The 16,447-nt window shown below is 56.0% G+C and overlaps 2 protein-coding genes and 1 long non-coding RNA gene across 3 annotated transcripts; 2 read left to right on the top strand and 1 right to left on the bottom strand.

Annotated features, from left to right (window-relative positions):
* Window positions 1-3,170: 3,170 nt before the first annotated feature.
* Window positions 3,171-12,944, top strand: GAPDHS (glyceraldehyde-3-phosphate dehydrogenase, spermatogenic). The gene is given in 12 exon segments (XM_027079100.1): window positions 3,171-3,266; window positions 5,855-5,972; window positions 6,708-6,803; window positions 6,981-7,088; window positions 9,929-9,948; window positions 9,951-10,021; window positions 10,102-10,220; window positions 10,627-10,708; window positions 10,998-11,149; window positions 11,310-11,471; window positions 12,531-12,629; window positions 12,722-12,944. Coding segments are annotated over 12 exon segments (1,167 nt in total). The 5' UTR covers window positions 3,171-3,199; the 3' UTR covers window positions 12,795-12,944.
* Window positions 5,958-13,102, bottom strand: LOC113605611 (uncharacterized). Its single transcript, XR_003427271.1, has 4 exons — window positions 12,946-13,102; window positions 11,604-12,626; window positions 9,369-9,507; window positions 5,958-6,083 (listed from the first exon to the last, which is right to left on the bottom strand). It is a non-coding gene; the product is annotated as an uncharacterized LOC113605611 (long non-coding RNA).
* A 63-nt stretch (window positions 13,103-13,165) lies between these two features.
* On the top strand, window positions 13,166-14,987 carry TMEM147 (transmembrane protein 147). Its single transcript, XM_027079054.1, has 7 exons — window positions 13,166-13,345; window positions 13,426-13,495; window positions 13,990-14,049; window positions 14,135-14,271; window positions 14,409-14,493; window positions 14,584-14,705; window positions 14,788-14,987. The coding sequence occupies exons 1-7, from the start codon at window positions 13,269-13,271 to the stop codon at window positions 14,909-14,911; spliced, it is 675 nt and encodes a 224-aa protein (XP_026934855.1). The 5' UTR covers window positions 13,166-13,268; the 3' UTR covers window positions 14,912-14,987.
* Window positions 14,988-16,447: the final 1,460 nt, after the last annotated feature.

Raw genomic sequence — 16,447 nt, forward strand, 5'->3', positions numbered from 1 at the left:
GTTCAGAGGGAGCCTGAGACCAGAAGGATAGGGGCCAGTGGGTGGGTACAGTTGGGTGCAGGGGTAAAAGATATTTGGTTTGGGTGCCAAGAGGAGAGCCTGGGAGAGGGGGTTGTGGTGGGATCGCTGGTGGAAAGGCCAGGCACAAAGGAATGTGTAGGGTGTGAGCAAGTGGGGTCAGCAGAGTTATATGTGTGGGTGCCCAGGTGTGACGAGAAGCTGCACATGCTTTCAGACTTTGCTCAAACAAGGGTGACAAGGCCCACTCCCCTTGGAGGACCCAAGGTTCCATCCTAGATCCTGGACACTTGGCTCCACCCAGAACCACCTCCCAGACCCAGAGACCCAGAAGCTTCTGCCATCTCTAGGTTCTGTCTACAGAGGGTGACTAACTGTGCCACCTCTCCAAGCTTGAGCTCACCAAATCTGTTTCCCAGTTTCACGGTCCAGGGACAAAGTCAAATCTCTGGGCAACCTTAGGTGTGACTTTCCTGCCCTTGTCCAGCACCTGAATGAGGGAGTTTCCCATGCCAGGAGATTGCTGGGTAGGGAAGGGTGAGCTTCAGAATTCTAATCCGCCCCGAGATTGAGAGGTGGGATTTTTCCTTCGAAACGTACTCCATGTCTCTTTTCCACCTCTCTCTCTGCCCCACCCTACCATCTTCTGTCAGCCTCCGTCCCTCTCCTCAGTGCCTCATTCCCATTTGCCACTATTTGATTCAGGACTTTGGCATCTATCTCCGTACATGAGATTAGCCCGGAGTTGTCCTTTCTCTGCTGGTTTTAGTAACGTGGCTGTGCTGTTTCCTAGAGTGAATAGAGGAGGTTTCAGTAGCTGAGCTACCGCAGCGCCCACAAAGCACGCAATATGCGATGTGCTCATACACGGTGTGCTTGCCGCTCCACAGGGCCTCAGAGCGCGTGCCCTACCCACAGCCTCTCAGCACAGGAGCTGCTACTTGGCTTCCCAGCTCTGCTTCGGCTCTGCAGCAGGTCCTGCAGAACGGCAAATATTTCTTCCCCGTGCTTCAGCAAATCTTGCCCATAAAATCATCGGGATCTGAATCAGCCTTTGGGAAGATACATCTTAACTCTTGTTATTGGCCTACTCAGATTTGCCATTTCTTTTTGTACCAGTTTTGATCTCTCATATTTTCTAAGAAAATTTTAATTGCATCTAGCTTTTCATATCTATTCTTGTAAAGCCGTACCAAATTGGTCCCTTTTCAGTCCGGGTTTTATTTGTGTACGCTTTTCCCCCATCTTGATTATACATGTTAAATTTGTCCCCCTTTGTTCTGTTTTTTTCGGTCTTGGTTCATTGAAATCTTCCCCGCTGTACACTCAATTCATTTTCAGTTCCACCTTTCCCGGGCCATCCAAGCAGGAGCGCTTCACCCTTACTCTGTGCCATGGCAGGTGCTTAGCAAACTCAGTTCTCATGGAGGTCTGGCGAAAGAAGAGGTTATGTCATTCTGCCCCTTCTTGCTTCCACACCTCTCTCTGGAATGATGACTCCTTCCTGGCCTAAATCCCACAGCCCCTAAATCTTGGTCACAGCTGTGTGCCAACTGGCCCTGCAGGGGAAGGTGCCTGCCTGTGTGTCACAGATACGCAAGCAAGCCCCCACCTCCCATGCTTTGGGGGATGGGAGCCGTCTGTCTATTTGTTCTTCCGCTAATGTTTACTGAAAGCCTGCTTTGTGTCAGGCACAGTTCTAGGAGCTGGAGGACCAGTGGTGAACAAAACAGAAAAGAGTGGGCCCAACAGGGAGACAATGAACAAGTAAGTCAGTAACTTGATCATGGAAAACTACATGAAAAACCATAAGGAAAAGAACAGAGTGCTGTGAGAGGATAGGACTCGGGGGTTGCTCTAAGATTGGAGACCAGAAGAAACCTCAGGGGCTTCCCTGGTGGCGCAGTGGTTGAGAGTCCGCCTGCTGATGCAGGGCACACGGGTTTGTGCCCCGGTCCGGGAAGATCCCACATGCCGCAGAGCGGCTGGGCCCGTGAGCCATGGCCGCTGAGCCTGCGCGTCCGGAGCCTGTGCTCCGCAACGGGAGAGGCCACAACAGTGAGAGGCCCGCGTACCGAAAAAAAAAAAAAGAAGAAGAAACCTCAGGAGGTGACATTTATTCATTCATTCTGGTACTAGTTATTGAGGGAGTACCTTTCAAGTGCCAAACATTCTTCTAGTCAACAGGTATAAAAGTGAGGAAGGCATGGGCTTCCCTGGTGGTGCAGTGGTTAAGAATCTGCCTGCCAATGCAGGGTACATGGGTTTGAGCCCTGGTCCAGGAAGATCCCACGTGCCACGGAGCAACTGAGCCCGTGCACCACAACTACTGAAGCCCACGTGCTTAGAGCCTGTGCTCTGCAACAAGCCACCAGAATGAGTAGCCCCCGCTCGATGCAACTAGAGAAAGCCCATGCGCAGCAACGAAGACCCAATGCAGCCAAAAATAAATTAAAATGAATAAATTAAAATAATTAATTTAAAAAAAACTGATTTTCTAAAAAAAAATAGTGAGGGAGGCAGACAAGCACTCTCTAGTGGGCAAATACAATTGGCAAGCTAACGAATAAACTGGATGATTTTTAGAGAGACATATGCTGCGTGGAAAGTAAAGAGTGTAACCCTAGAGCAGTTATGCACATTGCAATATTTAACCCAGGATGGGAAGTCAGACAAGGCTTCCCGGACGACGGGCAGACGGAGGGAGTGGGGTTGATGGCAGATAGCGACTGAGAAAGGAGAGAACTTTAGATGTGGAGTTAGGAGGGCCTCTCAAAGGGCGGCACCTGAGGGAAACCAAGAGGCAGCCAAGGGAAGACCTGGGTAGGACTTCCAGGCACAAAGAAATAGCTAGGGTAATTCCAGAAGAGGGTCCAGACCGGCATGGAGCCGGTGTGCCCAAGGAGAAGAAAGAAGAAAGAAGACAGCAGAGCAAGGGCTTTGAAGACCAGTGTAAAATGTTGGATTCCATTCTAGACGCCAGGGGTGGGCTTGGAACGGTGGTACACGGCCACAGGTCTCAACTGGGAGGGGGCCTTCGCGCCGCCTCCTCTTGTGACGTCACTGGACTGTGACGTCACGGAAAGACGCTCCAGCTCCTCCAGCCCCCGAGCCCCCGTCTCGCAGTAACATCGCGGCGGGTGCCGAGGCAGCTGGCTGGGCCATGAAACCTTAGGAGGCCATGTCGAAACGCGACGTCACCCTCACCAATGTCACCGTTGTCCAGCTCCCGCGACAGCCTTGCCCAGGTGAGGGAGGCGGCGGAGTGACCCCGGGGAGGGGAGGAAAGGGCGGTCGGGGAGCTCCTGTAGCCGGGTCTGAGTACCTGACGGCGAGCGGCGCACCAATAGTGTCCACCGGGAGCCGGGCAGGAGATGCGGGGGGTGGCCTTGCCTGCCGGGGCTCTTCCATCCGGAGCCGCTGCCCCTGCTCCCTCCAGCCCCACCCTCCTCACCACCGGGTTTGCCGGCAAAGTGGTTTCTACGGCGATGGTGGAGGGGACGAAGACTCCCGCCCCCAGGTTGGGTTTTGCACCAATAGCGCGGTGGAAGGGTAGAAACAGGGGCCAGGAGGGAGGCCGGAGCCGGGTTTACGAGGGGACACCTCTAGGACAGCCGCTGGTTGTTGAAGTACCTGGGCGAGCGAGGTTTCACATAAAATTGACGCTGCTGCGAAAGAGCCGCTTGGGGATCGGTGGACTTTGTCCTCCCTGGATCGCACAAAGCGAGGACACTTGAGCCCGCCAGGTGCCGAGCACTCTACAGGTGTGCGCTCTGTGAAGCCTCACAACCACCTTTGAGTTCAGTGTTTAGTGTCCCCATTTTACAGAGCGGCCACCAGATGTAAGAGGACACAAAGCACGTTTCTGGGTCTCAGCACGGGAATAGTGGAGTTGGGACTCGGAGTCCCTGCTCGCCCTACCTCCCCCGGCCAGAGGTGCGCGCACACGCTCCACGCTCCAGCCAGACGAATCCAGGCCTTCCGGAGGGCCACCCCATTCGCTCCCGGCCTCCTGCCTGGCCTCGGGCGAGGCAGTCGGCGGCCTCAGCAACGCAGGGGTGGGCGCGGCCGACGCGGGGCGGGGTTTGGGCGGGGCTCCAGGGTCCTGGAGACCCTGCCAGACGCAGCAGCAGGCAGGTTAACAGCTGTGGGCCTTGAAAACTCTCCCTGCTTATCACTCGCTCAGTGATCTCGGGCCTCGGTTTCCCCACTGTAAAGTGGGTATATAGCACATACCTCACAGGACTCAGTGAGCTGATGCATGTGGAGAGCTCAGCACCGCACCTAGCCCTTGGCGGCACCCGGGAAATGGGAGCGACGTTGTAATTGGTAGAGAGCACACCCGATCCAGTGTTTCACCTACCGGCTGATGCTTCATCACTGAAGCTCCTCCGGGCTCTTCCTTCCCAGCGCAGCAGCTCTCCTCCAGCCCATGTACCCCACCCTGGAGCAAAGGGAGAAGGGAAGGCTGGGGGAAGTTGTGAGAGAAGGACCACCTGGGTTTTCTTTTGAAAGGTCACTGAGTGGGCTCAGATCCCCACTCTTCACCCATATGGACAAATCTCCCCTTTTCATGAGAGCAGAAACAGAGCCCCCAGGGATACAAACATTCTTAAGGTCACCAATAACCACCAGTAAACACTGACTAATACCTTTATGAACTTGTAGTGCTACTGGAAACACGCACAGCCCAGCCTCACGCCACAAGGCCTGTGGCAGCCTGGAGAGACCAGGGAGAGAGACAGGTCGGCTGACCCCCAGCTCCTAACCCCACCCCCGCCAAGGTGCCTTTGATTCTGGTGCCAAGCGCAACTCCTACCTTCATCCTCCAGGCTCTCTCCAATCCCTTCCCTCTCCCTTTCCTCACGAATACACTTCGTGTCAGACTTTCTCCCCTCTATTAAAATCAGCACCTCCTGGGCCTTGAGATCTCACTGAGTCCTTACAGGAGCCCCCAGGGGGAGGGTCAGATGTGACATCAAGAAACAGGCCAGAGTTTCATTAACTTGCTCAAAACAACTCAGCTGGCAGGTGGCTGAGCCAGAGCTGACATCAAGGCCTGCCCCCCGGCTTGAAACCCTCTACCAGCTAGGCCCCTGACTGCTGTCTCCACGCTTCTCCTCCCTACCTGAAGCCCTCACCTGTAGCTCAGGTGGCATAGCTTCAAGCACAGGTGCTCCCAGTGCAGCATGGGTGTAGATCTGTGTGTCCGGAGAGGCAGAAGCTGACATGGGTTTCCATTTGTTTCATATGTTACAAGAGACCTGTGTTTCCTAAACTTCTCTGAGGGTAAGCATCACCTTGTTGGAAACAGGATCCCTAGGCCTCAGTGCAAACCTAAAGTCAGATTTCCCTAGGAATCAGCCTCCCGGTGATTCTTACCAGAACAATTTGGGGACCACTGGACTAGATCAATTATCAGGCAAGTTTGGGAAATGATCTTTGAAATATTAACGTACGTGGAATGTTTCCTAGACTCTATCATAAGCACTACATGTATCACTCATTTAATCCTCACAGTGACCCTCTGAGAGAAGTACTATTATCATCTCCATTTTACAGAGGAGGAAACTGAGGCACAGAGACTATCACCCCCAAGCAATTGTTAAAAATATATACCCACTGAGTTAGAATCTCCAGGGAAGAGGCCCTGGCATGGATAGTTTAAAACAAGCCCACCCCCTGCTCATTCTGTTGATCAGGTCGGTTTAGGAAACACTGGGCTATATGGTTGGCCACTCAGGGCCAGGAGCCAGCAGCAGGTTCTGGGTGGCAAAGATGGCTCATTCTGTCGCAGTGATGGTGCGGCTCACTGCCCCTCCCCCACTCCCAACAGTGACCAGAGCACCACCCCCTCCGGAGCCCCAGCCAATCAAAGAGCAAGTCCCACCACCTCCACCTCCTGCACCTAAGAAGGTTTCTGTGGTTCGGGAGCTGACTGTTGGCATCAATGGGTGAGTCGCCCCGGCCCTTGAGCCATTCCTGAAGCTTTAGGGCCCGGCCTCTCCTCAGTTACTAACTGGAGCATTTCTTCATGTCTCAGCAATGCTTTCATTCTGCCCATCCTGGAAAAACACAGGGATAAGGCAAACAGGGCTCCACCTCCAGAGAGCTCACATTCCGGTGGGAAGTACAGTAAGACTGAAGAGGGCAGTGTTAGGCCGGGGAACTCAGGGAAGGCCTCTGGGAGGTGACACCGGAGTAAGGCCTGAGTGACAACTGTGCAGCAATGGCTGTGGGGCGTAGGTGGCAGCTCAGTGTAATGAGGACGGGCAGGATTTCAGCAGGGCTGGCATGGCACAAGCAAGGGAGAAGAGGGAGGGCAGCGGAAAGCTGGCAGGGGCCTGGCGGACCGCGGTAAGGAGTCTGGACCTGGCTTTACTGTTAGAGAGTGGTGGAGGTTTTCAGGTCAAGAGATATAATCTGACCCGAAGTTCTACAAGATCCACCCAGCTACAAGGTTGGGAATAGGGGTAGAGGACAGATGGCCAGAGGCAGCACAGAAAGCAGTGAACAGGCTGGTGAGGTCATCTGGGCAAGACACTGGCCCACACAGGGACGGCTGCCTTCTTCCCCACCCAGTCCCCTTGAGTGGGACTCTCCTCTGTCACCCCCTTCCCCCTCATCCCCTCCTCTGCGTGCTGGTTGAGGATTCTGAGGCAACCCCCTCAGCTTTCGTTCCTGGACAGATTTGGACGCACTGGTCGCCTGGTGTGGCGTGCCTGCATGGAGAAGGGTGTTAAGGTGGTAGCAGTGAACGATCCGTTCATCGACCCAGAATACATGATGAGCAGCAGACAAAGGGCAGGACCGGGGAGAGTGGGACCAGGGTGGGGAAGGGGTTCAGGGGAGCTCTGTGGAAGGCGCTCAGCTGCCATGTGGAACCGTCACTGAAGTGGGGACTCCCTGGCAATGCTCGCTCCCCATCCAGCCCAAGACTAGGAGCCATTCTGTCTCCTGCAGGTGTACATGTTTAAGTATGACTCCACCCACGGCCAATACAAGGGGAGCGTGGAATACAGGAATGGACGGCTGGCCGTCGCTAACAATGAGATCAGCGTCTTCCAGCGGTAAGGGCGGCTGTCTTATGCAAGCCTGCAATATACTAATGCAGGGGATGTAGAGGTGACTAGAAGGGGATTCCAGACTCTCACGTGGGGTTCATAACCCCCCAAATTGTGTGTGCACACGCCTCTGGGTACTGGTTTGGAGAGGGGGCCCACTGTACTCAAAATACTTTTTTATTTAACGCACATGTGCGTGTTTTCTCTCAGGCATATCCGCTCAACCTGTCTAAAACTCAACTCTTGATTATCCTTCAACCCTCAAATCTATTCATCTCCCTGCCCAGGAAATGGCATCACCATCTAGCCAACTGCTCCCACTCAGTTCCTACATAGGAGCCACAGAGACCTTTTCAAAACATCAACTGGACCTGATCACGCCCCCACTTAAACCCTCCAGTGGCTTCCCATCACCCCACAAATAAAATCCCAGCTGCTGATGGGGCCTCCCACCAACTATATGCCCTGCTCCCCAGCCTTCCCTTGTCACCTCAGCGACACTGGCCACCAACCTCCCGGGACCCTGCACCAGCAGCTCTTCTTAAAACCCACTTCACATAGCTCTCACTGATACAAATACTCCTTCACTGAAAGATATGTTTAGAATCTGTAAGTCAAAAGCAATAACACTGGATGTTTAATAAGCTTCAAATACATTTTCAAAATACCAAAAAAAATAAAAATGGGAAACAGTAAACCTACTTTATCTTTCTAATGTAAATTATCAGCCACTGCCGGCCCTGTGGCTGCCTCCAATTTCCAATTTTACACACGCTTGCACACGCACACTCGTGAGCTCTCTCCAGCCCCAGGCAAGATCTGCAGCCTTCCCAGCACTCCTCCCAGCAGGTCCACTCTCAGCCCCGCTGTTTATTTGTGGTCAGGTGGTCAGGGGTGGGTGGAGGTGGGGACTGGAGAGTCAGTGAGAATGGGAGAAGCTGCTTGACCCAAATTTGAAATCATGACAGCAAAAACAATTCCAAATTCCAGCAGAGCAGTCATTACTCAGACACACTGGGTCCTTTCCTTCCTCAGCCTGGGCGCCATCGTTGCTGCCACCTGGGGTATTTTCCCAGCGCTGCCCCGTCCCCACACAGCCGCCCCCTCACTGTGTGCCCCGCTCAGGTGCCACCTTCCGTGGCGACTGCAGCGCGTCTTCCCCCTTCCCCACTGCTCTCCATTGCGCCACTGCGGATATCCTCGGATATCCTCCAGGCCGTCAGCACGAGCTGCGTTGCTTGTGTGTGTACTTTGACCCGCTCCACCCTTTCCACTTGGGTGACCCTGGGCAAGGCAATGAACTTCCCCAAGCCTGTTTCCTCAGCATACCCACCACAGCCACAGCAGGGAGCATGGCCAGAGGCGTGTGAGGAGCACCAGGAAGGGCTCACGCAGCCTCCTGGCAAGGAGTGCCCTGTCAGCCTGTGGCACCCCTGCTGCTCTGGCACCCGCAGGCGCAGGCCCTGGCCCGGGGCAGACTCAGTACTTCCTTGAAGAATGAACAGAATCCTCAAAAGAAGCCCCTGGGCAGGAGGGCAGGGCCCATGACAGCCTAGGGGAAGGGGCTGGGGTCTCCAGGGGCACCGAGTCTCTGCCCCATGCCCGCTCAACAACTGCTACAAAGGAATTTGTTGAAGTGCCCTTCCCCCAGCTTGGAAGGCAGGAAATGAGGGGGGCATCAGAGAAGAGCTACTTGGGTCAGATGATGAAGTGTGACCTGACATTTGACCAGGGAGCATGAAGAACCATGTGTGGTGGCCCAGGGAGAAGAGAGGAAGCTGCTCATTCATTCATCCCTAGGGCCAGCCTGCCTGTGCTCCCAGGCAGCTCTGCCCCTACTCTTTTCAGTTCTGTCCTGGCTCTTCTGAAAAATGCCAGTAATAACAGTACTTACCTCAGGTCATCAGGGTTAAAGGAGTTCAATACAGGTAAAGCACTCAGCACATAGGCACATGGCAGGTGTTCAGTAAACATGTGTAGAATGGCTAATAAAAAGAAACCACACACAAACATTGACTGAACCCCTCTGGAGGGAGCAGACCCAGCCTTGCTGCCATGGAGTGCTCTAGAAGATGAGACAGACACTAACAATCACAAAAGCAAATACTACAGTTGTGATAAAAGCTGAGGGAAAAGATTCGTATAGAGTTTACCCACGTATTGTTTGCTTGCTAAAGCCAAGTAGAAAACAGCAATAGTAGATGTTTAATATATTTCACACACGAATGTTTGATATCGAGTGGAAAATGTATGTTGATAAAACAAGAAACAGAAAATCTCCTTTACCTTTCCAATATAAACCACTAGCCGCTGCTAGCCCCAGGGCCGCCTCAAGGCTTCAGACCCCTGGGAGCTGCTCTCTGGATGTGCTGTGTGTTTTCAGGGACTTGCCTGGCCTCTGGCAGCAGGATCCCTGTTGCAGGAGCTGAGGAGTCAAGAGAAGAAGGGCTAGGAGGGCTGTGATGAAGCTGCCAGGGCTGAAGCCAGAAGCAGTAGGGCAGGCTTCACCCTCCTGGGGTCTACATCCTGGGCAGCATATGTAGTAAGGGCCTGACCTGGCTGGGAGTAGTCTAGGTGGTCCTCCAGGCGGGGCTTGCGGCCTGAGTTGGGGAGGTGGCGGCTTGTACCCAGGCATAGCAGGTACAGTCAAGAAAAGTGGCCCACTCGGGGGGTTAGCGATGAGAGGAAAGGCCAGCAGGGTCGGACCCATCTGGGGCAGCTAGGGGTGTGTGGGGTGAGGGGAACAGACGGCCAGGCAGGAAGGTGTCTGGTCAGCCTTTCAAATGGTGAAGGCCACGGACTATGAAGGCGAGAGACTGACTCACGGTGCTACCGCCCCTCCACAGCAAGCAGCCCAAAGAAATCCCCGGAAGTCTGTCGGGAGCCCCTTTGTGGTGGTGGAGGCCACAGGCGTGCACCTGTCCTTAGAGGAAACTACAGTAAGTCGGGACAGGTGCCCAGGGCCACCCAGGGGGTGTGGCACTTGAAGCACCTCATGACACCTGTGAGCCTTCCCTAGGCCCACATTGAGGCAGGTGCCCTGCGTGTGGTCATCTGCGCGCCCTCTCCAGAGGCACCCATGTTTGTCATGGGGGTGAACGAAAAGGACTATAACCCCGGCTCCGTGAAAATTGTCAGGCAATGGGCAGCAACATTCTGAAGTGTGTGCCTGGAGGACAAGCCAGCCTGCGATGGGGAGGAATCCGACTCACCCTCCCCACTCCCACTCCCACTCCCACTCGGCCCCTGGTGCTCTTTTCACATCAATGCACTTCTCCTCCCCAAAGTCTTAACAGCCATCTTGTTAATGTTACCCTAAAACCATCTGTTAGAACTGCACGACTTCTGGAGAACGTGCTTGGGGAGCTTCCCCCAGCTGCACCTCTGGTGCCTCGTTCGGTCTGACGGCATCCCCAATGCTCCCTCATCCCCAGCCTGACTTTTCACAAAACCAAGCCTGGGTGCAAACACTGAAAGGAGGTAAGGGTGGAAGGGTGGCTCTGCGACTCACCTCACAGTGCCTTGCACACCCAGGCCATTTCAGCAATGCATCCTGCACCACCAACTGCCTGGCCCCCCTCGCCAAGGTCATCCATGAGTGATTTGGGATTGTGGCAGGGCTGATGGTGAGGTGCGGAGAGGGGCTGGGGCAGGAGGCACGGCTGGGAAACTGTACCTCTTCCTCCCATACTTGCTTAGCGTGTGGGGTTAACAGGGAGAGACTGGCTTGGGGACGAGAAGCCCACCAGTGGTGAAGCCTTTTAAACTCTGGACACTGCCTGCATGTGCCCCTCCTGTGACGGTGGTGGAGGCCCTGCCAGCCTCCACCCCTGGGTCACCACCCTGGGCCTGGGAAAAAGCGGTGTGGGAGCTTGGGGGCAAAAAGGCCTCACCTCAGCCCTCTTCTTCCCCAAGACCACAGTCCATTCCTACACTGCCACCCAGAAGACAGTGGACGGGCCATCGGAGAAGGCCTGGCGAGACGGACGGGGTGCCCACCAGAACATCATCCCGGCCCCCACAGGGGCTGCCAAGGCTGTGGGCAAAGTCATCCAAGACCTCCAAGGGTATGAGGGCATGAAGCTGCAACAAGGGTGGGGGGTGCAACCCAGGAGGACTGGACTAGCCCCCAATCCTGGAGGTGTCTCCTGAGCAGAAAGCAGAGACAAGGGGGAAATGATGAAGTCCCTGGGTTCTGACTCCCGCCCCCGATGTGGGATTCTCCAGGAAGCTGACTGGAATGGCGTTCCGAGTGCCAACCCCAGTCGTGTCTGCTGTGGACCTGACCTGCCGCCTGGCCCAGCCTACCCCGTCCTCAGGCATCGAGGAGGCCATAAAAGCAGAAGCCAAGGGGCCCACGGCCGGCATCCTTGCCTACACTGAGGATGAGGTAGGGGCTGAGCAGAAGGGACCCTGGGAAGAGCCCTCTGGGAAGGGAACGTGATTTTCCACTTGCCAAGGAGCTTTTTGCAGCATATCAAGATAGGAACTGCAGGGCTGGGAAGGTCAGCTCTCCCCTACCTCAGAGTCTTTGCACTTGCTGCCCCTTTGGTCTGGAAAGCTTTTCCCTCAGGTGGCCACATAGTCTGTCCTCACCTTCTCCAAGTCGCTACTTCAACCTCTCATCTCCGAGAGATGTTCTTTTTGTGGCCCTTTTCCTTACCTGAAGTGTCATTTCACAGTCACTGTGGGCCTTGCTAGCATGTACACTCCAAGACAGCAGAGACTTTGGGCCTCGTTTTTCACTTCCATAGCTCCAGCCATCTTCCCAGGGCCTGGCACATAGCAGGTACTCGATATATGCTTAGCGAACAAGACAAGGGCTCCCATTTCTCAACACTTGCTCGGGGCCGGCCACAGCCAGATGCCTTCCCTGTGAGGAATGGGTATCACATCTCTTTGTTCCCAGTACTGCCAGTTCTGTCCGTCCACCTTGGTGCTGTCTCCCTGCTTTAGCTCCTGAAGGTCCACCCTCACACAGCTGCCAGGATCTCTTAAAGAAATCAGATCACATCACCCCCAGAGCTGAAAACCTTCCTGTGGCCTTCCACCATGCTAGGGCCAAACCCCCAGGGCCTTTGTGCTGCAGTTCTTTCCACCTGAGACCCTGCTGAGGGCTGGAGTTGACCAGATCCTCCTAATCGTCCAGAGCCAGACTCACTGCCTCCCCGCAGGGAGGGCCTCTCGCTGCCACATTCCACGTGCATTTTTCCCCGGAAGAGATGTCTGTTGGTGCAGCATCAGAGGCTGTTTGCAGTCTGTATCCTTTGGCCAGTCCCCTACCTGAATAGCCCCCATTTGTCTTCCTCATACCCTGTCCCCAGCAGCTGGACAGAGGGCGGCTCCATCAGATACTGTAGATGAATGGATGACAGTGTGCCCACGAGCCTGAACTCCTGGAGGTCCCTGCTCTACGACCCACGCTTATCTTTGAAATACTGATGGCCGGGTCGTGTCCACGGACTTTGTTGGCGATACTCATTTGTCTATCTTTGATGCTAAGGGTGGCATCACGCTCAACGACAACTTCGTGAAGCTCATTTCCTGGTAAGGGGGAAGAAAGGGGTCAGAGAACGTGAAGGGAGGCTGGGGGTGGTCGGGAGGGATCCCCTGAATCCCCTCCATCCCTCCCTCCCCAGGTATGACAACGAATATGGCTACAGTCACCGAGTGGTGGACCTCCTCCGCTACATGTTCAGCCGAGACAAGTGAAGCAGGCTGGCCCGCCTCAGTTTCCCAGTGCTCCCGGCCGGTACCCGTCTCTCCCGTCCCCGCCCTCGACCCCCCCGGGAGAAAGAGGGCGTCCCGCGCGAGGGGCCCGCGCCGCTGGGCCAACGGTGAAATAAAAACCCTGAGGGCTCACAGCTGCGCCCCGTGTCTCTGCGCCGGTCACAGCGGGGTCGGGTCCGGGATCCAGGCCCACCCCGCACGCGCTCGGTAGGCCCCGCGCCCTGACCCCGAGAGCGGCTCCCGCGGGGTCGGGATCGCGCAGGCACCGGCTCGGCCTCCCGCGTGTCGCCCGGGCACCGCGGCGGAGCCTGGTGACGTTAGCGCACCGCGCCGCGGACTCCGGCTCCCAGAAGGCCGCGCGCGCCGCGGCAGAGGCCGGTGGGCGCCAGGCCCGGGCTCGGGCGCCAGGCAGCCGAGGCAGAGAGGTGCGCTCTGGCGAGCCGGGCGGCAGGCGCCATGACGCTGTTCCACTTCGGGAACTGCTTCGCCCTGGCCTACTTCCCCTACTTCATCACCTACAAGTGCAGCGGCCTGTGAGTGCGGGGCAGCTGCGGGGCGGCCGCGGGGCAGGGGGGCGCAGGCCGGGCCGACCCCTCACCGCCCGCTCCCGCAGGTCCGAGTACAACGCCTTCTGGAAGTGCGTCCAGGCCGGGGTCACCTACCTCTTCGTGCAGCTGTGCAAGGTAAGGGCGCCGGCTGTGCCGCGCGAGGGCTTCGCCCACTCCACCCCGCCCACCCCGCCCAGACCTCCCGGGGAGGAGCCGGGCTTGGATGGGCTGGAGCCCGAGGAGAGGTCCGCAAGCAACTTTTGTGTAGCACTTTTAGTAACATTGAGAACATTCAATTGTATGACTAAGAAGGGTTTGGATACTGCTAAGAGCCTCTAACTAACCCCCAAGGTCCCACCAGCACTGCTACCACTGCCCTGGTGGGTAACCAGCCCCAGCACCTTCAGACCTGACCCCGATCCCTTGTGATCACCACAGAACCCAGACTTCCAAGCCCCTGCCCTCAATCTCCCCTGCTCCTGCCTTCTTGCCTCCATCTGGTGGTCCCTCTCCTCATGGGCCCCCAGAACCCCAGTGTACTGCCTTCCACATAACACACTAACTTCCCACCAAACCCACGTGGTTGGTCTCCCTCACCTTGAGGTGACCTCTCTGTTTTCCGGTCTCAGATGCTGTTCCTGGCCACTTTCTTTCCCACTTGGGAAGGCGGCATCTATGACTTCATTGGGGTGAGTGGGGCAAGGGAGGGGGAGGGATTGCAGGAGTGGGGCCCCCTGGCACCTGTGCTTACTCAAGCCTCAACCTGACCCACAGGAGTTCATGAAGGCCAGCGTGGATGTGGCAGACCTGATAGGCCTAAACCTTGTCATGTCCCGGAATGCCGGCAAGGGGGAATACAAGATCATGGTTGCTGCCCTGGGCTGGGCCACCGCCGAGCTCATTATGTCCCGGTGTGTGCAGCAGCCTGGAGCCCAGATTCCTGAGAAGGGACACCTGGGTTCCAGGGGGGTGCCGGAGGGTGGGGGCTCAGATTCTGGGTGCTGAGGGTGTCTGGGTACTGGAGAATCCTTCCCTTTGCCTTCTTCAGCTGCATCCCTCTCTGGGTTGGAGCTCGGGGCATTGAGTTTGACTGGAAGTACATCCAGATGAGCATTGACTCCAACATCAGTCTGGTACGCAGTCCTGCTTTCCCACACACGCGCCTTTTTGCTGGTGACTCTGCTCCTCCTGAGGCCTGGCCCTGACTTCCCGCTTCCCTCCAGGTCCATTACATCGTCGCATCTGCCCAGGTGTGGATGATAACACGCTACGACCTGTACCACACTTTCCGGCCAGCAGTCCTCCTGCTGATGTTCCTTAGCGTCTACAAGGCCTTCGTCATGGAGTGAGCTGGGTGGGGCTCGAGGATGGGCCCAAATGGGTTGGGTTATCTCTTCTCCCTTCTTCATTGCGATGTTTCCCCACAGGACCTTCGTCCACCTGTGTTCCCTGGGCAGTTGGACGGCACTTCTGGCCCGAGCGGTGGTGACGGGGCTGCTGGCCCTCAGCACCCTGGCCCTGTATGTCGCTGTTGTCAACGTGCACTCCTAGGCTTGGTGGCCCAGACTTTCACGTACCTTTTCCCTGTCTCCAGGTTTCAGTGAAGTAAACAGTATTTGGAAAGTTGTTTCTGCCTCTGTCTCTCTGTCTGGAACTATCTACCAACAGTGTGCTCTCCTGGGTCCCAGAGGCCCTTGTTTTGGAGCCAGGTAGACAAGCTGGGAGACTAGCCAGCACTCATCTGTCCTGTGTTCCTGGACCAGTTCCTTTGCTTCCTGTATTCCGCAAGTTGACTGAGGGCTTGAAGCAGACAGTCTTTAAGCAGTGGCAGAGTCCAGGGCCCTCAGGGAACAGGTGATAGAGGGGAGCTAGAATCCAAGGGATGGTTCTTGGGGGCTTCTCCTCGCAGCCTTAACCTGGCCCTCTCCCACATGGCCCTTCCCCGGCTGGTCACCTCCTAGGTTCCCAGCCCCCAAACCAAACCCCCATCCACTTTTTTTTTTTTTTTTTTTTTTGGCACACCACGCAGCTTGTGGGATTTTAGTTCCCTGACCAGGGATCGAACCCAGGCCCTCGGCAATGGGAGTGTGGAGTCCTAACCACTGGACCGCCGCCAGGAAATCCCCCCCATCCACCTTTTATATGGCAGCCAAGGGGATCTCTGAAACCTCAGTCTTACTAGCTCACCCTTCCCTGCTTACAACCATCTGGGGCTCCTCCTTGCGCAGGAACAGTCCAGTGACTTGACTGTTGGTTTTGCCCTTGAGGGCCTATTTTGTGATTCTGAGATCCTCAGATTAAATCCTGGCCTGAGTCTTCTTAGGGTGGAGTACAGAGACAGCTGCAGCCCAGTAGTAGAGCTGTTGAGCCCACCAATTTGCATGTTGTCCTGAATGCCACCCTTCTCATCCCAGCCCTTCCCTGGTCTAGTAGGGCCAGCTTCCTGCTCCTTTCTCTCCCCATCCCTGAGGGGGATGGATTAGAAGCAGGGCTTTGAATGTCATGCAAGTCCTGCCCACCTGGGAAGGTGCTCCCCAGTCCTGGTGTTCCCAGTGGGATCCCCCAGGGCATGGGATAGGGCAAGTGCCCCCTCCCTCCCTCCACGAGGCTGTCCAGGTCCTGTGATAATGTTATTTGACCCTGGGCCTAGGAAGGCACCAAGCACAGCTCTGTTCAGCTCTGCTGTGAGTCTTGGTATTTTCAGAGGGAGCATTTACCCTGAGGTGGGGCAACCACCATCTAGCCCCACCTCCTTCTCATCGCTCCTAGTCAAGACAGGGTCCACAGGGGTCTTGGGTGGGGAGGTGAGAGGTCACCCTGAGTTTGATATGAAAAGGGAGTAGATGGGGCGCTCCCCCAGCCCACGTCCGTGGATATGCAGTGGCATTGCTTTCTCCCGGACCGCGATCCTATGCCCCATGTAGCCTTTTGCACATATTGGGACAGTGAGGGTTGCAGAAATGACTGTTAAACAACTATTTGCTGAGCAGGCACTCTGATCCAGGCCCCTTACTGGTGGCCACCTGTCTGTGAAACAGTCCCAGCTGTCATGGGGCTCAGGGACAATCAGGGAGCACAGGCCAGAGG

The sequence above is a fragment of the Aethalodelphis obliquidens genome, unplaced genomic scaffold, assembly GCF_003676395.1.
Source record: "Aethalodelphis obliquidens isolate GAN/ISIS:26980383/991018 unplaced genomic scaffold, ASM367639v1 scaffold43, whole genome shotgun sequence".
NCBI classification, from domain to species: Eukaryota; Metazoa; Chordata; class Mammalia; order Artiodactyla; family Delphinidae; genus Aethalodelphis; species Aethalodelphis obliquidens.